Consider the following 24,659-nt stretch of genomic DNA (forward strand, 5'->3'; position numbering starts at 1 on the left):
GCTCAGTTTTTCCTTATTATAATTTGAAATACCTCACATACTTTCACATACATGCTATGCAGTCCAAAGTCTCATAAAATGTTTCTTCAGGAAAACCTGGTGAAAATAACAGTTGAATAGCTCCATGTATTTGACTTAAAAAGCAATATATCCTGCAGAATATGCATCTTAGTTATGATCCTGAATCTGCACTGAGTCCCCAGTGGAAACTAAGAGTGGATATGAAATTATTCATCAATTTCACCTAACCAAGATATTTCCATTCCTCAGTTTCTGCTTCCCTGAATGCAAACCATAGACCCATTTTATTTTTATTTTAAAGGGAAACTGAAGCTGATAATCTTGAGTCACTGGGATAACAGTCAGAAATTGTAGAATCCACATACAGTACAGTCATACTCAGCAGCCTGACTTGCAATGGACCCTGCAACCTAAATCCAAAGCTAGCGGACAAATTTGGATTTGAAAACATAGTGGAGCACAACTTCCCCAGGGACCTGTTCATTTTGTCACCTGAAAGACAACAGGAATTGAGTTCAGGCAACAAGAAATAAAAGACACTGGACTCCCAAGTTAGCACAGCACTGAGAGGATAAGGGATGTCTTTAAGCCATGCACTTTGCCCTCACTGAGGGACACTGAGATGGAAAAATGAACAAATTGGGCCTCCATACTATTGAACAACTGAGCCTTGCTACAAACTCCAGGGAGTGAGAAAACCACCACCAGAAGCAGGCACCTACCATGAAAGAAGTATCTTTACAAGCATGCCAGTGCTTTTTATATAGTGTCTAGCAAAACCACAATGGAGATGCCAACACTAATATAAAATGGAGATACTGAAATGCACTTTACCCCCACACTGAGCCAGAAGGAGCTAGGCCAGGTTCAACCTGGACGGTTACTGTTTGCATAACCTGCAACAAGAGAAAACATTTCACTAATGACTGAAGAAAGCCAGAGCAGCAGTATGTAAAGGAAGGAGCTCTGTGCTCCTCTTGGCCTCACTCCTTGTCCTCCTGACTGTGAGCCCAGGGTTTACAAGCCAGTTTGTACAGGAGGCGATGCCCTGCATCAGGCAGGCAAAGACGACACTGCACAGAAACAGTTATAAAAAAAAAAAAAACCACAACCAAAAAAAAAGGCTACAGTGATGCAAACTCAAATGTCATGCTGTAAAAAAGGGCTCACTGTTGAATGCATCTGCCTTATATCTACTGCCTTGAATGGATGCCAAGGAAAAGCCTGGGTTTGAGTCAATCTAAACTGAAAATAGTTATAGGAAATAATATTCTGGGTTGCTTTCAATTTTGGGGATTCATTCACTCCTAAAATAAAGGATAGACATTATATGAGTGTTAGGTTATCTGCATTCAGTTCCTTGCTCTCTCTCAGACTTTCTGAATGATCTTAGGCAAATAATTCACTGTTTCCACCCCTCAGTCTCCTTTTGCTACATCACAAAAGATACTGGAAGACTGAATTCATGGAGAAGGCACTCGGACACCATGGTGATAAGTACTATTAAAAAAAAAGTTCTATACAAGAAAAGTACAGGCATATTTTAAAGGAAAAGCTAATGCCATCCTGACTCTCTACAAACTATGTGTTCTCCTAAAAGGTCTCCTCCTCCAAGCTCTTTTGGGTTTTGCTCTTTACCATAAAAAACCTTTAGCAATTGCAAAGTGAAAAATTATTTATCATTCTGTTTTCCTTCTTTGCAATGGGCATAGTCATCTTCTAACTGCTTCTTTACACTAAAAGTTGACAGTTGTCAGAAAGCTAATGGTGAATCTATTACATACCAATGCCGTGTTTAAATTAATTCGGCAAATGACACCAACTCATTCACTTGACCGCAGAGCAAGTACTTAAGTGTAATTGTTGCATGCAACAATTTCACCTGTCATGGGCTAACAAACTCACTCTTTCTACAGCAGCTTTTGAAGTACCAGAATGAAAGCAAGTTCTAACTGCAGACAAATTAATCCTGATTCTATCTTTGCTTTCAGAGCTTGCACTGACAGCAAACAGAGAATAACCAACATTACGCTTCATCAGTTCAGGAGGAAATACTTGGCACAACTCCAACATGGAAGGCAACAGAGATCTGTTACTTTCATAATCATAAATCAGGTAATAAACACACAAGACAGAATACTAAGTGGGCCTTTTTACTGGTATTTAAGCAAAGACAAAAAACCCAGAAGATAGGATTTGCTGATGCAGGGTAAGAGCTCACCTCTATCTAGTAGAAACATATTTCATTTGTAATGTGAAATGCTGACTTTTGCACAAACCATTCACATAGCCTGCTGCCTGGGGGCAAGGATTACTGAAAATACTCTCTGGCCAGTCATTTTAAAGATAAGTATGTGGCAGTGCCTGAACTGGCAGACCTGATACTAAAGTCAGCATGGCCTCCCATACAATTCTGGGTGCTGGAGTTTTATTACCTCCAGACGGTGTATATTAAGGGTTTTTTTTATGGAGTTTTTAATAGAATGAGGTCCATATGGGTTCAATGACCATAGTTATCTCCAATATGAACAGACTGACTGGTTCAGACCCACATCAAAGTAGTCTGAAAAGTCTGTTAGCCACACGACATACAGTTGCTCTGAGAATCTGCACAGCCATTACTGCATATCTATGTTCCTTACGGGAGGGATTTGCAAAAATGCAAGAATAACTTTGTCACCAAAAGTCTTCTTGATCTTTCAGAATTTTATTCTACACTCATTAATTTCAAAAGAATATTTCATTTGCTACACTGGAAATATGAGAACTCATGCTTTGCACCTGCCACTTGTGGAGGTCAGTCCTACAGGTATTTTGACTGTATGACCACACTGCCATGAGATTTTACAAAAAGTCTTTCCTCGGTCTCTGTGTATCTTCTTCCAAGTTTGCTGCCAAGACAGAAACACATACCCTTTCTCCATGAAAAAAACATGCTTGAAACAAATGCAGGCTTCTCAGTCAACATAATACATATTCAGGACATCATTACCTATATGAGATGTTTCTGTTCTATTACTTTAAATGTCATTATGCAACTATAAGGCATAATCTACATAATGAAAATCCAGAAGGAAAATTGTGAATGTACTTTGTGGTTCAATTTCACTGGCCAAATGCATAAAACTACTTAAGAGGCATTTCACAATTCTTTGGAGATTTTTCACAAAGAGGTCACTGCTCTTTAACCCACTGGCTGTCACTGCACCCTGGAGATGACTCTGCTTCCATAACAACTTACTGCATCCCACAGCACAAGTGGTATGAACAACAAGAAAAGGAGATAGAGAGAACAGATGTTTATGCTCCATCAGATAGTCTTCCTGGCGATTGGTGTGAGCTGCTTGGTCCCAACATGCTAACTTACTTTATCTGCTGCAATAGGTAGGAACACATTCAATTCAGTATTTCCTTCTAGGACTGCAATGTTTACTACAGGGTAATGTCAATATAAATGGGACAGGAAGAGTTCTGCCTAACAGAGGCATGGGAACAGTATGCTCTCTGCTAACATTTCCTCTGTAATACACTGATGATATTCTCTGATCAAGACATAATGTTAGTCCTTCACCGCATCCTTTAAATACATCTCAGGCACATTGAAGACAGCTGAAAGCCAAACTGGACATAAAGAATATCTGTTCTGTTTTAATACAACACCATATCTCAGGGATTCTCTCCATTGAGTAGTAACAAGTCTTTTTGCAGAAAATAGCTAAAAACACTAATTAACACCAGCAGGATGACAACTGACACTGGAAAGTAAGTACTCCCCGACAAACAGGACAGCAGGTGGAGTCACTCTTCTCCCATGCCAGGGAGAGCTCCCTCTCTATCAGCCGAGGAACTGTCTGTTGCCCACTTTTACATTAATGCCTGATTTACGCTTCACCAAACTTTCTCTGGCAGTCTGACAGATCCATTGTGTCACATGCCTTGATCAGAAAGACAGGGATCTGACAGGAAACCCCCCTGGCTAAACAAACCCCAGTCTGCCAGCTTGCCATTTTTCACATCCCTGTCATCACCTCTCTGGCATGTACTAATGACCGGACAAGACTGAATTGCTGGCAATGGTCACAGAGCTGGCTTCTGAACCAGCCCTTGGAGACATGGGCTAAAATCATCAGCACCTGACAAAACCACAGACTAGTCTGTAAGATGAACCAAGATGCGCCAATGCAAGGTGCTAACCAGGTATGGTCTATGTTTTGTTCCATCAACAGTGAATAATGCCATCCACTGCAGGAGTTCCACAGTATTTATGTGTTCTCTGGCTTTCCATTCCCTAGTAATATAGCACTTTGTGTAAAATCAGAGACAGACAGCAGGGTCTGCTCTCCATGCAACCACAGCTCCTCCTTCAAGTGCTAAGGGCAGGAGAGGAAAAGATGCTCACCTTCACTGAGGTAATAACTTCTGCTGTGCTTTGACTTGCATAGTTGACTCTGCTCCCAGACAGAAGCATCTAGCTTGAATTAGTGATGATTTAAATCCAAGCCAAGAGACAAGCAGGATAAAGCTTGAAAGCTGTTGACTTTCAACCCTCTTACTACAATTACTAGCCATCAACTGCAAGTTCAGCTCTTCTAATGGAGTCACTCTGTAAGGTAGATTGTCACAGCCCAGTGCAGCTCCTGCTCTTTGGACAGGGCACTAACTTGAACTGAGTAGTGTAACAGAGGTAAGCATTGTGTTCTCTGCAAACGGCTTTTCTTTTACCCATCTGTCTCTTAGCTCCAGCTGCCTGCTCCCCTCCTTTGAAGCCTCGGACCTTGCCTTTTTGATCTGTAATCTCTGCTATGATTTTTAATGATATACTTACAATCAAAGCAACCAATCAAGCTAGCCAAAACAATTTCTTTAGTCTTTTTCTATCTGTCTATGTATCTGGCATCTATTCTAATAAAGTCAAGTGTTTAGACTTCTGTATTTATCTCACACTTCTCTACTGCTGTGTTGACTGAATACATCCTTAAGTGGACAAATGACATTTAAAAGAAGAGACTTTGTTATGATTTTTGCCAAACCTCACAGACCTCCCCTTTTGTGTTAGGGAAGAGGAACAGACTGTGTAATGTATGTGGGTGTACTCTGAGCCGAGCATGCTAGAAGCCAAGGGCTTGCAGGATGTTTTCAGTCCTTCATGGGCCTCCCTGTTTATTTGCTTGTGAGTAGCATGGAATATGAAACCATGGCTCTCCACTTTTGTGCAAAATTTCAGACAGGTCAGCTACAGCTGTGTAAAAGATGTGGGTTTTTTCTTCAGCCACAGGACACCACAGCTCAGTGTAACTAATGCAACCTGCATAAGTCAAATACAACAAACACTTCAAGTGCGCAGCTCGCAATCACTAGAAATATCCCAGAAATCAAAATTGCAAACCTGGTATAAACAAAAATCTGGCAGAGGGGAAATTACCTTCTTTTCAAAGACTGTTTTGACATCTGACAACGAACTATTCAGATCCTGAAAGGGAAACTCATTTCCATCCCAGTACTCTGTCCTCTTGAGAGCCTGGGATGGGGGGTTGGATGGGTTGAAAAAGGAAGAGACTGAAAAATGACACAAACAGGGGGAGTAACCTTCCAGGGATAATCAATGGTTTCATAATGAACAACTGACTCTACTGAATATTGATTAGCTAGCACTGGCAAGGCTCAGCTCGGAGGAGGTCAGCATTCCTGCCAGCTGCCTTGTGTGAACACAAAGGAGGCCTCAGCAAAAGGCAAATTGTAAATGGCAGGTTTTATATGAGAGGCACCATTCAGGCCCTTGGTAGAGGAAAAAACCCCTAGAAGTATGGCCACAGCACTAGCAAGCACAAAGCATCAGCAGTCCTGCTAACTTTTGTTATTACACTGTGCTATGAAGTGCAATCCCAGGTTTGCCCCAATAAACTTGTTTTAAAGATTATCATTTGCAAATATGCATGATACTAGGAGTTGCCACAGGTTCCTCTTCCCTAAAGATTTCGCAGACATGTGAAGTGTGGTGCTTTCACAGACATCTGCCCTCAGAAGCTTTGTCCAATGTTACTCACTACACGCAGAACGTTTCAAGGTGATACCATATGCTGATACCTAGGCCAGCTCTAAGCGTATGTCATGCACTTGCAGCACAGCTGTGTATTAGTACTCTATCCCTCTCACAGTACATTCTGTTCCTACTTTCCCATTCAATAAATATGATTTTAGGTTTTTAGTATACTTTTTTCACTTAGAGATTAGTTTTACAATTACAGCCATTGGTAGATACACACAGAACTTACACTGCTGCGGAAATTAGGTATTAAAAGGTTATCCTACCTTTTTAGAAGCAGAGAGTCTTTTCTCATAGGCTTTCTGTGGAAAGAGAAATTGTGACAGTCAGGGAAAAGAGATCTGGAAACGGTTCTTTTTTAAAAAAAAGAGAAAAGTTCCAGTTCCTGCCTGGTGTAACTCATCTGACTTCAGTGGGGCTGTCCCAGGGTAGATTTGTCCCTCTTTCTTTGCCAAAAAGAGAACAACAGGAGCCAGCCAAAGGCATCTGCTTTTGCATTTCCTCAGTGAATCTGTTCATTATACTCTCATGATAGAGAAGCTGTAAACAAAGGCACTTCATGATGTTGCATTGTGCTATCCATAATTACATTGTATGTGCTTCATCAGTATACATGCTTCAGGGCACACTGCAAAAGCTTTTTATGTATTCAGGACTTTCTGAAAGGGTGGGTTAAATGAAGAGAGGGGAAAGCTAACAGTTAAAACAGAAAAGAAAAACCTAACAGTTACTTAGACAGGAGTTCTGCATGAGAGGGAGGAGAGGAGGCTTTATATATACACACTGCAGAAAAAAGACACTAGTAATACTCCTGCCTAGCAGTATCCCAGTTAGTTTGTATGCTTTAATACTTTCACTTACTCTTTCACTTTAAGATTACAAGCCCTCTAATACAGTAATCAGGTTTATCCACTAGTCTCACATGAAAATCTCAGCCTGGATGGGGAGTCAGAAGATTTTTTGTAAAACAAAAAGTTCAGTTTGGAAGCGCTCTGAGGCTAAGTTTATACAAATGGCCAAACTGTGCTCTGACTTCAGAGTGGTATGTCAGGTGTAACTCCATTTATGCTTGGGAGCATTAGAAAATTCTAGTGTCAAATCATAAGCAAGTCCTAAATTCTTTAATGCTTAGCAGATTAGCTTAAAGTGATTGACAATATATGGTGCAAGTAATTTTGTTCTCTGAGAAGCAATTCTGTTTATCTTGCAAGCATTTACTGCTCCCACTAACATAGTCTTGGATGTAATAAAGTCCAGCAGGAATATATAACACTTCTGCTGAGAGCTTTGCTTTCAGAGAACCAGAATCTGCCACCAGAAGATGTATGATTCACATTCTCTCTAGAAGTATTTGTGTTTTAAAAGAACTTGGGGGGCAAAAAAATCCTTAGATAACCAAAAGGCAAATGGGCAGGGGAAGCAGGCATTCAAGGGCTGGAAGCTTGAGACTGGTCTGGGAATAGAAGCATGGACAGAGGTAGCAAGCAAGGGTGAACACAGGGGTTGGTGGAGAAACAAGGGTTTTGTGGCAAATTCTACCTTGTGTTACCTGTGTGCACATATAGCGTATTCTGCTGCAAAATCACAGACTTAGGTTTGGTTGGGTTTTAATAGAAGTAATTCTTTGGAAGGAAAAAGGGAGAATAGAATGTGACCTATATCAAAATATAGTGAAAATGTCACTCAACGATGTCAAATTGTTTTAAATGCTAGATTTCATGGTGGACTATGGAACAAAAGTTTCAAAGTGCATATATCAAGGCAGCATTTGAGTAGTTTAACAGAAAACTGAAAGATTTCTAAACTGTGCAATCCCACTTTTTTAAAAAAATAACTCCATATCCCAAGTTTTTTCCTATTGTTGATGACTTCTCTGCTAGAGACCATAAAATGAAAGGCTCAGGCAGTTCTTTTCTGAACACTTGTTACATAAAGGTAAAAACTGTCAGTCTTGTGTTACTGCAAGAGTATTTACAGATGAGAAGTTACAGCTAAACAGTAGCTCCTTCTGCTAGAAAGGACTGGACGTAGATTTTGCCTTAATCACTGCTCAAGTGACAATGGACACAAGGTATTGAGGAGCAGCCAGTGATGACTATGTCAAAGTAACCTACCCATTTCTCACTAAAAAAACAGAGCCAAAAAGTCTGCCTCACCTGAGCCCCAGGGTTTAGCATCTTACAAAGCACATCCCAGTATCTGTTAACAGGAACTGGCTCTGAAGGAAGCGATTACATGGCAACCCTTTAAAACCCTGCCATAAGAGCTGTAGACCTACTTCTGATGTTATTATTTAAAAGGTGCTTGCATTTATTTCCCAGTCATCTTATTCATGAGTTTTCCTTTCACAGACAGGAAAGAAAGCCAGAAAAGGGCATGAACAGACATTACCATGTCAGAAAACTCCCAGCCAAGCATAATCGTTTCATGCAAATTCAGAAAGGCTGGAGACTTGCTCCGCTGAAGTTTCAAAGTTGTGCAATTCAGTGTAACAAAGAGGAAAGGATACCCAATGTAGTAAAATAATAATATACTACCACTTCGCAGCAAAATATAGTCAGTCCATAACAGCTTTTTTAAAGGCCCTCCCAGCATTTATAACAATAAATTATTCTATCAATAATTATTAATAACATCTTACCTAGTTATTCAACTCCACAGATGTCAAAATCTTTAGCAAAGAAAGGACCATCCTTTGCTTATTTTGTGTTATCTAAGGCTTGACCCTGCAATCAGGGCAGGTGGCCATATTGTGACTACTGGCACAAAGAAATCCATACAGCTGCAGGAACCAACATTTGGCTTCTGCAAGAAATCTTCCCCACTCCTTGCACTACACAGAACAGAACTGAGAAACCTTTCAGACTTATGTGAAGGAATCTACTTCTACAGGTCAAAAGGTATTTAAGGGTTAATCTTTTAAAAATTCCTTTGGACTAATTAAACAAGAAGTAATGCTTAGGAAGAGTGCCAATGTGTACCCTTTGGAATTATTGCAGCTTTCTCCAGAGCCTTAGTGTAGCCCCAGAAGTGAGTTCTGAACAAAACTACCTGAGGAAAACTGCATGAGACCCACATGTTGCCTCATCAACTTTGAGGTTTAGATGTATGGATTTGTCTATAATGACCATCTGGCTGAACCAGAACCTAAGTAAGCCATCCATGACAAGTATACAATGCTCACCATTTCTGTCCACTACCAGGATGCCATGACTAGATGTACTCTGCAAGTGCTACATCAGTTAAAAGTACAGCAGGCTCCATTCACAGCACTTCAAGCAAAAGCTTCACGCTGGGCAAATCTAGGCCTGGGCCGCAATGAAGGCTGAAATACAAAGTTGCATGCAGCCAAAAGTGCTGTGCTTCAGGTGGCTTGGGATCAAACCCATCCTGATTTACATCCAAACCATATACCATTTCAGGCTTGCTTGAAACTTCGCCAAACTGTTGCTGAAGGGTTCACAAACTTCAGTGAACTTGTCCTGAACTTTGCATTGGAAATGAAAAAGTAAAATAAAACTTTCAAGTTGAAGGTTCTGCCTTAAAACATTTTGCCCTTCTCCAATACTGCCGTCTTACAAAACAATAATCGGTCTTCTATTCTACACAGTGATCCCAAACCCCATTCCTTATACACACTTTCCCAGATTTCCTTTTCTATATATCTAAGGACTTCTCCCACCTCATCAGCTTCACGGAAACCATGATCTTTAAGATGAGGAAGAAGATCCCCAGGTACAGAAACACTGTAGGTTATGCATAATTCTTTCACTCACAAGAGTAAAATCCCTCCAGCCCAAAAAGCTTACCTTAAGTAATAATAACACCACATTCTTAAAGATTTTTCAAGGCCAAATGAAAAGTTGTTTTATATTTTTAAGGCAAGTCATCGTCCTGACAGTGGAAGTAATTCCAGGTTTAAACTCACAGATTCCATAACATGATTTATTAGTCTGCTATATACATAGCCCTTTGTTATTTACCATAAGTTATGGCAGCTTTGAATCTTTCCAACAGCAAGTGCCCCACTGCTTCTCAGGATGAGTGCACATTCTTGTCAGTGGGGTACTTCCCCTCAGTTTTAGCATTTATTTTTAACACACTCAAACCCTCCATCTTAAAACCAACACTTGCAGGCCTGGGGAGCTTTAAGGTAAACTGCAAAGCACTTTTGTAAAGATGACAAGAAGGGAGAGTGAACCATCTGTTACTATACATAATTTCTGAAGTTCTGTTTCAATAAATAGGGTTTAATTTAAAGCAAAATCAGTTTATCCTTGAACAATGACACTTCCTGAAACTTGTTCTAGAACATCCTTCAACACTATCCACTCTTCTCCATACTAATTTTTAACTTGTTCTAATTGGAAGCCTCTTTCTTTATGTAACTTCCTATTTTTTTTACATAGAATTACCATTTTTGTAGTGGCAGTATTAAGCCATTTCAAAAATTAGCTTACAAAAACCTCACTCTGATATTCTGAAAATAAAAACAAAATAAAAAAAAAACACTACTAACTACTTCTAAACAATTTCACATTATCAAGGATTGCATATTTGAAAACAAATGAAGTTATAAGATTCTAGAAAAACAGAATTTGGATTCCACACACTTCTATGTCTATAAACCATCGCATATTCACTTTTTGAGTTTTGCACTTAACCTGAAGAACCAGCAAGGAAAAATAGTTCCTGTCTCTAACCTTTTCTTTTTCATCTGATGATAACCCACTCCGTCTGTTTCTCAAGGAATAGCAAAGTGATAAATGGATCAAACATAACATGTAAATAACCATGAGTCACTGAGGCTTCTCCTCTGACCTACTGAAACAATTATTTCTTCCTGATAATTTAAGTCTCCCCTGAATCTTTCCATGTTTGGTATATATATTACAACACAGGTCCTGACCTCATCTAGGTAGGTTTGGTTTCCTCAGGAAGACTTTCTGACAGCTAATGAGAATGTGGTACAGTCCCATGCTCTTGTGGCAATAACAGTTTAAGGAAATTCCAGCTGACCAACATTCATGCCTGTTTCTGTGCAAGCATGTGACTGTGCTCTGAAATATGGCACTTCCATGGAAGTGAAAATTAACTGGGGCAAGTGGAAGAGATTAGGTTTTCAGACATGTCCACTCCTTGACTTGTTTCATTGTGCTTCCCACTAAAAGTTGTGTTGCTAGAAGTGCGTGCCTGGGGGGAAGAAATGGATTAATAAACAAGCAGTTAGGGGTTGGAACTGCTCAAAGCATGAGTACCACCAAAAAAAACAAACACTTAAAAGCCAAAAACAGTTGCAAAAGCTTCTCCACAATGTCCTACCATTTTTTTTTTATCACACATCTCTAAAATCAATCTGAAAACTCAAATGTTTCATTCATTTTAGATGCTTTTAACTTACAAATTGCAGATGCCGCATTTCAGTTCTTTCCTGCTAACAAGCAGGCCTTCTCCTCTTGCACATATTTGTCTGTAATGTAGTGATAGCTACAGGTCACTTCCCAAATTGGAGACTTGCTATACGAGGCATATAGGCTCATTCTTCCAAATATCTGTGTACTTCCTGGTGGAAATAAGCAAGTATTCCCATAAGATGAAGAACTGATGCAGAGATGAGGCAGTTTATCCAAGGCCATATTGGGAGGTTCAAGCAGAAACAGGAGTGAACACAGATATTCAGTGTCTTCACACAGGGTTGCACACATTTCTCAGTCTGGAAAGGATGAGATCTACTATGTTAGAAGCGTGAAGCTGGTTTAGCAGACACAGTAAGATAGTGTTGCTGGGACATACATTGACCCGCAGCACAGATTTCTGGAAGTCAGGGTTTGTACAAACATTGTTTCCAGCCAGGCTGCTGTTCCCCTGGGGATCCTTGTTATTGGCCCCCAACACAAAACCCCATCACTCTTGCACAAGTTTTCTGAACAAAAGACAGTGAAGTCAGAGGTGTCATTCTCTTAGGGCTAACAGATATTTGGAAGTAAACAGGATGAAAAAGAGCCCATGTCCATGAAAACAAAGATGTATGCAGAGTCCTAGTTTCAGTAAGACTGGAAATACCATGAGATCACACAGATCACTTTTTTTTTTAATTATTGCTACCATGTGTTGCCATCCTCACCGCTCTAACAAAAAGCTACTCAAGCTCTTAGCTTTCTAAATTGCAATGATATGCTGCAAGAAACAGTGGCAATTCAAGAGGCAGCTGTCCTCTCCACAGCAGAGCAGCAAACCTAGGTTTTCTCAACAATGTGAAACATTCCACCATTTATGACCATTGAAGTTCCCAGGATGTCTTGTGTGCAGATTTGTTCTGGGAGTCTTTGCTTGCCTCCACCAGCATAAATGCAATTTTTTTAATTTTTTTTTTTTTTTTTTTGAGGCTTTCGTCTGCTTCCAATGCATTTTGCTGATGCCTGTCCCCCCACACTCTCTTTGCTGGGCATCCTGGCTAGTTATTTATATGGGATGTGAAATAAAAGCCTGCACTTCCCAGATGAGCACTGCTATACTCATGCTGTTTAGAATTTTTATTTGGCATAAGCAAAGAACAAAGTCAGTCCCACAAGCCATTATAATCAGCATCTTTAACAAGTTGATCCAAGCTCTAAAACACTTGCAAGATGATGGACAATTCCAAGGATGAAAGATTTATTGTTTGAGAACTTTCCATTGCAAACTGATATTTCGGTTTTCCTGTGCAGTTATAGCATCTGAAAAGCTTTTTTAAATCAGACATTTATGCAGTCACTTGCCTCCAGGAGCTGGGACTTTAAGGGAAAAAATTCCAATTTGAGAACTTTAATTGCCAACACTGTAAAAGCTATTTTCTCCTGAGCACTGACAATAATATTTCTTCCACATTCTAGTTTACCACCCACGTGCTTCTCACCACACCTTAAGGGCCTGGTCTCTTTTTCAACAGGGAGAGACTGGCTACCAAACTGTACTAGGATTGTCCATTTTGCCAATAGGATTATAGCAAATATCATCAAAAAACCCCACTTATTCATTTGGAGACAGCATTAATCCCTTCTGCTTGCCCCACCCCGTAATTTTCTGTCTGAGCACAAAAGCTATCTGTCTGTTTTGGCAGCAGAGAAATATTTTTAAAATGTTTCCAAATACTAGGAGGTTTTTCCCCCCTTTCTTTTCAGTTTAGTTCTGCAGGAACACAGAGACAAAAAGCATAACAAAGACTATTACATTCCGTCTCATTTAATTAATATAGGGCATTTATATTGCTTTCTGGGGTATAACATCAAATATAATTATCAGCAAATGGTGAAAATAAAGAAGGAGCTATAAATAAAGCTGTACCATTTATGCTGTTAGTTTTGTGCATCATACAACGTCACCATAGTGCACCACTAATCATTATGTAAGATTTTAGTAACTAACACTGTAACACAATTTACTAGCCCAGTTTTCCAGATGATGTCCAAGGGATAGATTAATATCACCTGTACAATGTAAGTGGATGTAATGCTGACCTCTGACTTAGTGGGTCTCACATATTAACAGAGAGTCAACTGGAATGGCTGAAGACAACAGCAATGCAGACTTCAGTTTACATTAACACATCTGGACATTAAGAACAATGTTCAGGGTGGCAGATTCATATCCTGTTGTGCTGCCCCTGCAGCATAAGCAGTATCTGCTGGCAGAGTGTGGATAGGAAAATTTGGAGTGGTAAACACGGACAGACATTTCTTGAAAATCTGCCTGTGAACTTGTGTCTGTGCTCAGTGCTTGCATCTGAACTATGGTAAATAATTCTGCCTTGATTCCTTTATTACCTGGAAGTTCTCTAAACCCCAACACTACAGTCTCATCTATTGGATAAGGACACAAAAGGTGAGCTACCAAGGTTTATCCTACCATTTTCTTTTGCTAGAATCAAAATGACAGTCCACTTATAATGACCCTAATCAAAATTAGGCTATTTTCTCTAATCTACAGATTAATCCACTTATTACATCCAAAAGCAAAGCTGAGAGTTAAAGAACAAAACCGGCTTTTGACTAAGGAAAAAATGCAATATATATGTTAAAACTCAATGTAAAGTGATAGCTTGCTTTTTTTTAATTATTCATATTATTCTACATATTTTTTTACAGGAATTGGGGCAGTATAATTGAAGGTTGATAGCCCTACAAAAAATGGCTTTTTCACACCAAGACACACTCTTCCTCAGTGCAAATGCAAGCTTCCAAATAAGTTAGTCAAGTGTGTGGAAAAAATGCATTTGTTGATATTTGGAAGCTCAAATTTTGTTTCACTTCTTGTTCCTGAATGGCAGAGTGATCTACCTAACTTTTAAAATAGCCCTGCCCAAGCACTTTTGTGGTTATTTAGATATTGTGCTATCTGGCAACATCTTATTCAAGGCTTGCTTTAATGATGCAGCTGTAACACCACAAATTCCTCAATACTTGCCAATTTTCATCCAGTTTTGTAAATAATCACACTTGGAGTGCCATACTGGAAGCATCAGGTGAGAGATTTTGTTTCTGTCCAGCACCAACTCTGCTCTTTTCCTCCAACAGAAAACACCAGGACAAAAAAAAATACAGCACCTTCTCTAGATGTCTATAATAATAAGAAACTTTCTAGGAAAAGCATCAAGTATTCCAGCATGCCCAAGAAGTAGTAATTTATTCTCAGTCATCTATTTACAGGTTCTTAATCCACCCCATATACTCTACTAGTCATGCAGGATTTCAGTCAATTTTTTTTAACCTAATCGTAAAGTCACGATTTAGCAAGAAAGTTCTGCCCTGATTCATGAGCTCCAGTGGTGCCGAACTCTGCAGGCTCATTGCAAGAGCTGCCCTCAAATTAACAACATAAAGAATACATCTTTGATTGATAGTGTTTTCTGGGAACTTTGATAGCTGAGAAAGACAGTTTCACAGAAAAGTAGCTACTGAATACAAACATATGTTCTCCCACACAAAAGAAGGTGTGGTAATTTTAAGAGAATGAGGTTGTAAAAAAAAGGGATGTGCCTGGCTTTTCCAGCAATCATTCCCCATGTTTCAGAACTGTTCTGTACATCAGTCTTTCACAGCCTGCACTCTCTGAACACACTGGTTGTAGCTCAGAGCTAGATCCAGGAGATGGCTTGATAAATACCAAAGATACTAGGAAAATTTCAATTCTTGGCCTTTTGGAGTGGGGAAAGGCAGAAGCCTAACTCCCCAGCACAGGCCAAATGATTTACGCTGCCCATAAAGAACTGCATCTCTGCCCAGAATGCGAAACCAATCTGAACCAAGCTTACTGTCAGGTTTGATACATTCCAGTTTTCCCCTCCACTCTTTTCTATTTCCATTTATCTGTCTCTCTACAACACTTGGGCCTACCCAGCACTGTAAGTACTACTCCAGTATAAAACAGGTTGCTTTAATATTTCTGGCCCAAATAAATCCAGAAAAATTGGGCATAAATTAAAGGAAAACTGATTCAGAAATATTTTCCCTGAACAAAATAAGCCCTATATAACAGCTTATGACCGTTTTAGAAATTAACAGTGTACCTAATCAGATTGTTCACCCTAGCAACTTGACTCAAAAAAAAAAAAAATTGACCATTTTGACCAAATAAGTGAATGGAGATTGAGATCTGGCTGACACATCTGAGACAGCTTAAAAAGTCAGTGTTCCAAGGGGAGGGGGGAGGGAATGTTTACGGCTTCCTGAAAAACATCCCTCTTTAGTTGTCTCAAGTTGCACTTCTTGAAAAATCTTGGCTTTTACTCTGAGGACAGTAAGCTTCAGTGGAGTTCCATTAACAGCCAAACAAACAACACTTTATTGAGAAAACATGTATTTCTGCAAGCAGCTGAACCAACGTAGTCCTGTTTCCTACAGATACGCAGTTCTTCAGTGTGGAAAGGGAAACATTTTACACTGTTTCTGATGTTTAATAAGGGATAAATATACGCAGGAGTCTTTCCTCAGGAGGGGTATTAGCCAAGTCTCCGTTTCCACTCCCTGACTACCTACTTCTGTCTCCCTGATGTGAACTCTGTAATGTCTACCTCACTCAAATTTTGCGGAGATTGGCTGGAATGTTCAAAAGTTATTAGGGAGGAGTTACAGACACAGCAAGATCATATAAGCATATCAAATAACTAAAAAAAATATCTTTCCATTTCCAACAAATATTTATGTTAAGGTAGCTGGAAAATAACTGAAAGGAGCCAGCCAGTTCCCATTGCAGTATTTTCTTTTTTTGCTCCAACTGCCACCTACCAAGACAGGACAGGGGGGATGGTCCACTGGTTAAGCCCCTGTCTCACACTGTATCTCAAGGTTCAGCTCCCTCCTCTGCCAAAATCTTTCTATGAGCATAGTGTTATGTTGGGAGCAAACTAAAAAAGGAGATAGGAACCTCAAATTAGTTTTTTCAGACCCAACTTTCTGGTGCTTCAAACTTCTGATAGTTAGGTATTCTCAGTAGAATACATGGAGAGTGTTAAAAACACAGTAACAGCACACTTGGCAGGCAACAATTGTATCTAACCACTATAAAATTGTGATGGCAAGATGTATCTGAAACCCCTTTCTCCCTTCACTAGACAGTTTCTTGGGGTTGTCATTTGGAATCCAAAAGAGAGATCCTTCTCCTGAACAAGTCACTTACATCTTAGATCTTCCAACCTGTTGTCTGTAGATCCCAGGAATGAGAAATAAAGATGTGGAATACATAAGTGACATCTCCAAAAGGCACCACACTTTCAATGAAGATCTTTTTGAAAACATCAGATAAGAAAAGGCTAAAAATGGCCTCTCTGCACCCTTTTTTTCCTCAAATGGATGGCAAAAGAAGGCAGGCAGTACCTCTACACTTCCTTGTGATCACAGACTAATGCCTAGAAAATTCATTCACAGTATAGAACCAGGCTCCTCTTTCCCCTTGAAAGGGATTCATCCCATACTGTTCAGACTGCCCTTACACTGCCACATACATATAGAAAGATAATCTAGCCCCACAATATTTATATTCAGAAGTAAATATAAAGAGATTTTTTAAAAATGCAACAAATTTTTTATCCCCTTTACAGGCAATAAGCTGAGCCAAGGACAGTAAGATTATCAATACAGAGTAATAAATCAATTGCATAGCTGAGAATTAAGCTCCTATGCCCTAAACCATAGGATAGTGATTTAAATACTTTCATCTTTCATTTGGGATCCATTGGGGTAGGTTTATGTAGCATGTACAAGTTTGTCGTGTTCAAGTCATGACACAGCAACAGCAGAAGCTCCATAGAATCCAGTACTCAAAAAGTATGCACGCAGACAAGAAATTAGGTAACAGATCCACCTCACCGTTATTTTGCCTTATGTATGGATTTAGATTGTTAAAAGAATACCAGGTGAGCTGACAGAAAACACTTGAACTATAGTGTGTAACAGGGAAATCACATGCATTAACCAACTGTTCTTGATAGTCAGAGGTACTGGGTATTACTGAAGTATTGTAAATTAATGAAAAAGAGGATCAATTCAATTAAACTTATGTGAAATCTGAATTAAAGCCTGCTTTTATTTTGAGGGGGGTCTTTTTGTTGTCTGTTCTCTTTCTCACAAGTTTAATGTATTAATTATTGTCTTATTTGAAAAGTTAGTGTGACATCAGTATGGAACTTGATGGCCATCTCCCTCTGTGGGTACCTTTTGTTTCAAGGTGTTTCAGAACTCTCTGTTTTAACTTTTACTTAAGCTAGAAAGGAATCAGCTTATTTAAATCAATCATTCTTACACATTAAGAAGGGATCGCCCATAGGAGACTGCACTAATTTAACCTTTTGTTTCTAAAACTTTTCTAAAGTTTATAAAGCTGTTCGCTTCTTTGTGAGCAAATATCTTTGGACGTGACACAGGTAAGCAGCCATGAACTGAAAAATGAAGAGATTATTTACGATGGGAAGAACTAACACAAGCAGAATGAGGAAAGACCGTGTTTAGCAAGTGAGAAATCAGACACCAATCTGTGTGTGCTCTCATGCAGTTTGATATGAAGCTCAGTTACAAAATAATTGACGTCCACTTGCGTGCAATAGTAACACACATTAGAATGTCAGGGAAGCACTGCTCAAGTCTGAGATCTGGCAGGATACCTGCCCTTATAAGATTTAGAAAACAACCTTACAGATCCAAGGGGCTTCATTATGAGTAAGGGCTACTGGGTGCCAAACACGTTAGCCCAAGAGAAACTCTCCATTTCAGAAGACAACTAACTTCGATAATATACGGATAATATATAAAGATAATATATAATATATAATAGAAAAGCTCCATCTACAGACAAGCTGTTTAGCCAAATGCATCTTTGCACAGAAGCAAGAAGCTTAACTTGTTCACAGGCATCTATAAATGAGTGCCCAACCACCCTTTCCTTGCAACTGCGTGATGTTCAATGGGACTTGAAAAGCAGAACTGGCTGAAAGGATAGCTTCTATGGCATGTGGCACTTTTAGAAAGATTCACAGTCTTTTGTCTCATCCCCACAAGTTGTGGTGACCCCTAAAATCTAAAGCCTACCTTGGGGACACATCAGCGAGGTTTCCCAGATGGTAGTCCACAGAAGACCAGCAGGCTACACGGCTCTCTCCACGCCACCTACTTACATAACTATTTCCCCTTTCAGGGTAGCGCTGGTAAGGAGTTATAGGGAGCCCCAGATATTTTCCAAGTCATAAGCACCTGAAGAACTATCTGTAGCCAAGAGCTGGAATAATTTTGATGTAAAGGAGGTGTACATTGGCTGTTACAAAGGGTGCCTCTGTACCACAGCAGCACCATTTCAATGCTGCTGGCCTCCCCTCCCACTAGGCCAGACTTGCTAGGTTCTGCCAAGCTGCAGAACCTAAGAAAAAGCAACACTGTGCTGCTTTTGTTCTTGTGAGGGGGAAGGAGAAAAAAAAATAGCACTTTTTGAATGGATTAGGTCTTGGAAGAGACTTAAGTCATGGAAGAGTGTCAGGAAATAAGAAAAGGGGGTCTCAAATCTGAACAGTCTTTAAGAAAGCTCAGCAAGAAAGAAGCATTAATAAATTAGAGGTTTAGTTATCCTCTCAGCTTAGCTAGGGCATTGTAAGGTTCTCAGAAAGCTTTCTGAAGAAATTTGTGATATTAACAGAAACTGCATTACCTCTCTTCACTCTACTTTCATATAGTATGAATTGTTCCTTCCCAGCTCAAAGGACTTATATGCACTGTGCAAACGTAATGCTATATGCAAGCAGATGCAATCAGACAGAAGCACCTCTCCTAGCTTATGTATTGTAATAACTCTTCCTGCCATTTAAGGAATAATATCCACACAGAAATGGGGCAACCCTAGCATACTCCAGACATAAGCACATAAACAAAGTATTCAATGATACTGTGCAATTCACAGATTAGTCCACATGGAGCCCACAGAAGTATGGGCTTACTTGGAGAAGGAGCCAAGTGGGCATTAGGTCTCCTCTGTTCCATATGTTGCGCTGAAGTTCCTGCATACCTGCCTGGTAGGGACATTTCATGTTTTTCTTTGCATCAAGCCATAGCTTCTTTGTAAGAGTCCAACACCAAAGATTTTGTTTGCTACTTGTCAGGTTTAAAAACAACCATTTATGGTAAAGGGTAAGGCGCACACAAGACCATTGTGTGCATGCCACTCAATGTTTCCTGCACACATCATGATTAATGCACAAAATTTCTATGCATTAGTAGTGAGTCCAAGGTATTGAAGTTGCTGCACACACCCAGACCAACTACTACCAAAGCAGTAGCTCTGGATCATTCTGTAACACAAGCATGGCTCTTAAAACCTACAGCTTCAATGGCTGCAAAGAGGTCAAACCACAATAAAACCAACTGAACCGATTAGGAACCAGACAAGGTGAAACCTTCCCCACCCTGGATCAGCACTCTGCAAAACCAGCAGGAAGTGTGTTGCTCCAGCACTCTGCCTCACATGATGGCTCTGACACCTGCCCTAAGGCTATTTACTTCCCCCATGTAGCTGTATGGATTTCTACCCCTTTCAGTCAACCTCACAAAAGATCCCTGCAGCAAGTAAGCAGAAAAATTACAGGGAAAAGTAATATGAAAGAAAGTGTCTGTGTCTGCCCCCTAACGCAAGGAATCAGCAGCACCTGATAAACTCTACTTCCACAAAACCAAAGGCACTATAAATATGGAATATATATGGAAACAAAGCTATCCAGCAATCTAACAGATGAAATTGTTAGTACTGTTCAGTTTACATTTTTATGTTACAGTTTTGCATAGCTATGCTAGCAAAAAAACTATGTAGGTGCTGCCACAAAACTGCCACACATGTAGAGGTACCTGTAGGAGAGGGCTTGTTGCTGCTGAGACACCACCTGGCCCAACACCGGTGGTCTCCACTCCTTCACCATCATGTATTTCCTATCTGTCTTAAACTTCAGAAGTAGAAACAGCCAGAAAACGTTGCTTTGACATTTTTTTTGATCTATCTGGTGATCTGCCCATCAACTAAATGCCTACGAGTGTAAAGCTTGAATGCAGTAATACAAAGGAAGACATATTACACATTCTACATTTACTAATATAGCATTGTTATCATAAAAACATCAGTCTTATAAGCTCAGATGTCTCAGTGTTCTCGGCTCAAATCAAAAACCTTAAACCTATCACTTCTGTAGGACTGAATGTTTCCTTGCTTGGATCTGAATATTAAAGCAGCTTTCTGCAAGGTGAAATGGAATAAACTACATATAGCATTTATACATGGTCCAAAGCCTTGTTTCTTCCCTATCCAGTAACACATCAAGTAAAAATATTTTAATTAGGTGTGCCCAGATCACATTTAAAGTAGGTCCCACCACAGGCTAAAACTGATTCCCCATTACATTTGGCAAAAATGTTCCCAATTCCTTACTTTTATAATGTGCATGTTTTCAGGACTAAAATACATTCTGTTGCTTATCCAACACACAAGATGAATGTAAACCAATGAAAAGCAGTACAATAAATTTCACCTAGAAATTAACCTAAAATAATTTCAAATCCCATGCCACTATGTAAACAGTATATAGAAATAAACTGTATGGCAATTATTAGTGCATTGCTTTGTAAAGTACTGAATTAGTAGCCTCTACAAGTTGGATCACCTGTTTCTGAGTACAGTGTCAATATTTATAATGCTCCTTCTAGTAATAAACCATGAAGGTAATTAATTGTATATATTAATGAATTATCAAATGCTTCAGCAAAGACTTTAATCAAATTGCCTTTTAAGCACATAAGTTAAATAAAAATCTCACATATTTGTACTAAAATTTCTTACCTTGCAGAGTTTCAGCAACAGCCAGTATGTCAGGTACGCTGTCAGAGTGAATTTTGCTTTCATATATCTTTCAGACAAACAAGTAAGGTACATTTGTGCCAAATCCGGCTGTTCATGGACCACACTACTGCCAGCATTATTAATATCATCTTCCCCACCCTCTTGTCTTCCTTTTTCCTCTTCTGCTGATGCACCCAAACATCTATTGAACTCCATTTTGAAAACTTACACCCTCACCCCCCCTGCTTCTCCACAAAACCCTAATCTTTCCAGAGACAACTCAGGAAAGTTTTTATTTCGTATCAGTAATGCTATTCCCCAGTCCTCCAGAAGTATGCGGCCCTGTCTTTAAGCCAACCCAAAATATTAAAACTATGGTAGAACAAACTTTCTTTAAACTGCATTGGCTCTTTGCCTTTCTCTTATTGAGCGACCTCTTGCAAATGTGTGTACAGCTACAAGATAAATATAGCACCAGCTAGCCTTGTCATACAGCACAAGAATACTCCTGCCGTTGCCAAGAGAGAAGAGAAAGATTCCATTTACTTAAAGAGCAACTCTTCAGCATCAGTACTCCCTTGTTCATTCCGAGGGTGAAAAAAAGATGAAAAATCTGTTATCTCTGAATTATTTTTTTTTTTTTGCCAACTGTGCTTCCTCAGAACAAATCCCAATTCTGTAAAAAAAAATTATGTTCTTACGGAGGAGGGTTTTTATAATTCCAGAGACTTCTAGCCACAATAATTCATTGTCTGTGATATCGCAGATGCCAAGCTTGTGAAGGCTACAAATTTCAAAAGAATAAATGAGGTCTTGCAGATGGACTACAGCCAAGATATTCTGAAATAACAAACAGCCTTTCCATAGGCCAAAATATGAAGAAAATATGCAAGAGATTAACTAATTTTTTAGCTAAACATTAAGCAACTCATCTGTCCCTTGTGACAGCTCAAATTTGTATGTTAAGAACAATTTTAAAGACTTTTAGCCTACTCTTAGTGACAGTTAGAAAAGATCTAAAGGGTTAGGTTTAATTGTATCAATTATGAAAATTCAACAGCATCAACAACTGAAATACATCATTTTAATTAATAGGATTAACTGTACTGGTAACTTCATGCAGAAAGTTATGCTTGCTTCAAACTATTTCCCTTACTACAGGGGGATATTCAAGTCTAGGAAGAGATAACTGTGGTTTGCTGAAAAACTAATCAAGAGGGCCGGTACCTTGAAACATCGCCATTTTTAACATACGGGGGATCTAACACAAAGATTTCATCGTCTCGGACCACCCTTAAGCATCAGACATGGCAGTTATTCACTAAATGCTTAACATCTGATTTTATGATCTTCAATCATATTAATAACATCTTGACCTAATCTCAATGACTTTCACAGGACTACCTGTGAGTTACATACTGTATTGTTAGAATGGGTGTTTCAGAATACAAAAGGTAAAAACAAAGCTGCTACACACCCGTATACAGTCTGTCCATAAGAAACAGCAAAAGAAATGCAGAAAACCTAACATTTCTTTTGTCTGATATATTTTGCAAGGTGTTTGGCTCACCTGATTCCTCTGATGGATACAGCTGCCACTGTTTCCCTCTCTTTTCATGTTCACACAAATTTGAGAAAGAGAAAATACAATGAACTACAGAGCCAAACCTTCCTGTGATAGCTTGCTGTAATAATGCAGAACACCGTTTCTATTCCTGCAGGCAATCCTCAGTACAGATGTTGAAGGCAAGCTGGCTCTAGCACTTGCAAAGGAGCTGGACAGCATCCCAGTGTTCATTCCTCCTAGCCATATCCCTCTGCTGCCAACAACATGTGCCTAAAATTCCCACATTCTTACTCTGACATAGCACAGCTTTTGAGTAACACTCAGCAGCAATCCCTACCTTTTCCCACCTGCAGCTGATTAAAGTACTGCTTGTGGAGCTTCAAATGTCAGCAGGCAGCTGCCATAGCCTTTGTGTGGTAGCCTTCTCTGCACAGGGGCAAGCTAGCACTCCTTAGGCCTGAGTATGAAAGCAGACAAGTTCATGCAGAGGAAAGTTTCACAGCTCTTGCCTGCTCTCTTCTTCCTAGAGGTGTGTGGCCTACTATCTTTATCTGAAAATAATTGTGGCCATGCCAAAAGCCTGTATCACCATTGCTGGAAATTTTAAACACAGTTAAAGAACACTTGATATAGATAATGACAGGGAAGAAGTCAAACCAAAGACATGTCAAGAAGCAAATGATTGAGCTAGCTTATAAACTAGTAGAACACCGTCAGCTGAGAAAATTACAAGAGTAGATGCAGATTGAAAACTGCATATATTGTTACTAAGATACCTTCTCTTAGTCTGCTCCTGGAAGAACATAATGTTTCCACATACTGACAAAGTCATATTTTCATCTTACCATTGCCTCCCAATTCTTTGACGACTAAGGAATTTCTACATGAGATATTTTTAACCCTAATATGACTTCTCTGATCCCTGCCATTTATCATGTGAATAACAACATATGAACCAATGAAGACAGGTTTGCCTAAGCTGTTTCCTGGTCCTGGGTACTGCAAATGAAGTGATAGTTAAAATAAGATCCACTTATACCCTTCAGATAGTCAGAAGCCATGATAGCCAGTCTCAGCAATTTTAGGAAAATAAGTCATATAGATTTGGACCAAGCCTTAAAGTTCCCTGATCTGGAGTTTGTACACTTTGCTGCAGGTCGTTTTAAACTCCTCCAGATTAGTGCTAAGAGGATGCACTGGGATTTACATCAAAAGAATCTAGCCCTGCACTATCATACCATACACAATCTTCAGCTTTAAAACCTTCATGCAGGTAAAGGTGTTTCTGTATTCCCTCATATCTGGTTAGATGTCTTCCCTCACTTTTCCAGGGAGAGAGCTTTTATGACTGAGTTGTAGAACTGCCTGTTTTGGAATTCAAACAGCAACCTTAGAGCATTAGCATTAGAATGAAAACTACCTAAAGCCTTTAAGTAGTCGTATGTGCTGAATTCCTTCCAAATTTTCACCATCTTTTAAAAAAGTACAAAGTCTCTTTACTCCTAATAATTTCCTGTTGCCCCAAACAGTGATAATATCACTTCTCTAGCCCCATTTTCTAGCTCTGAGCAGACTAGCTCTTTTACCTACAACACCTTTTCAAGAATTTCAACTTGAAACAAAATCAGAATGGTTTTTAGAAAGTGAATTAAAAAGCAGACTGCATGAAGTATCCAGATACTGGTTTTGTTT

General features: G+C 39.4%; 1 protein-coding gene across 2 annotated transcripts in view; it reads right to left on the reverse strand.

Annotated features, from left to right (window-relative positions):
- ARHGEF4 (Rho guanine nucleotide exchange factor 4) overlaps positions 1–21,687 on the reverse strand; it is a 228,568-nt gene extending 206,881 nt beyond the window's left edge. For both annotated transcript variants that reach the window (XM_027779548.2, XM_027779546.2), the window contains exons 1-2: positions 21,401–21,687; positions 6,331–6,366 (exon numbers count right to left, since the gene is read on the reverse strand). In XM_027779548.2, the coding sequence (XP_027635349.2) occupies positions 6,331–6,366; positions 21,401–21,616 (252 nt within the window). In that variant the 5' untranslated portion in view covers positions 21,617–21,687. The remainder of the gene's footprint in view (positions 1–6,330; positions 6,367–21,400) is intronic.
- Positions 21,688–24,659: the final 2,972 nt, after the last annotated feature.

Source organism: Falco peregrinus, chromosome 12 (assembly GCF_023634155.1).
Source record: "Falco peregrinus isolate bFalPer1 chromosome 12, bFalPer1.pri, whole genome shotgun sequence".
Taxonomy (NCBI): domain Eukaryota; kingdom Metazoa; phylum Chordata; class Aves; order Falconiformes; family Falconidae; genus Falco; species Falco peregrinus.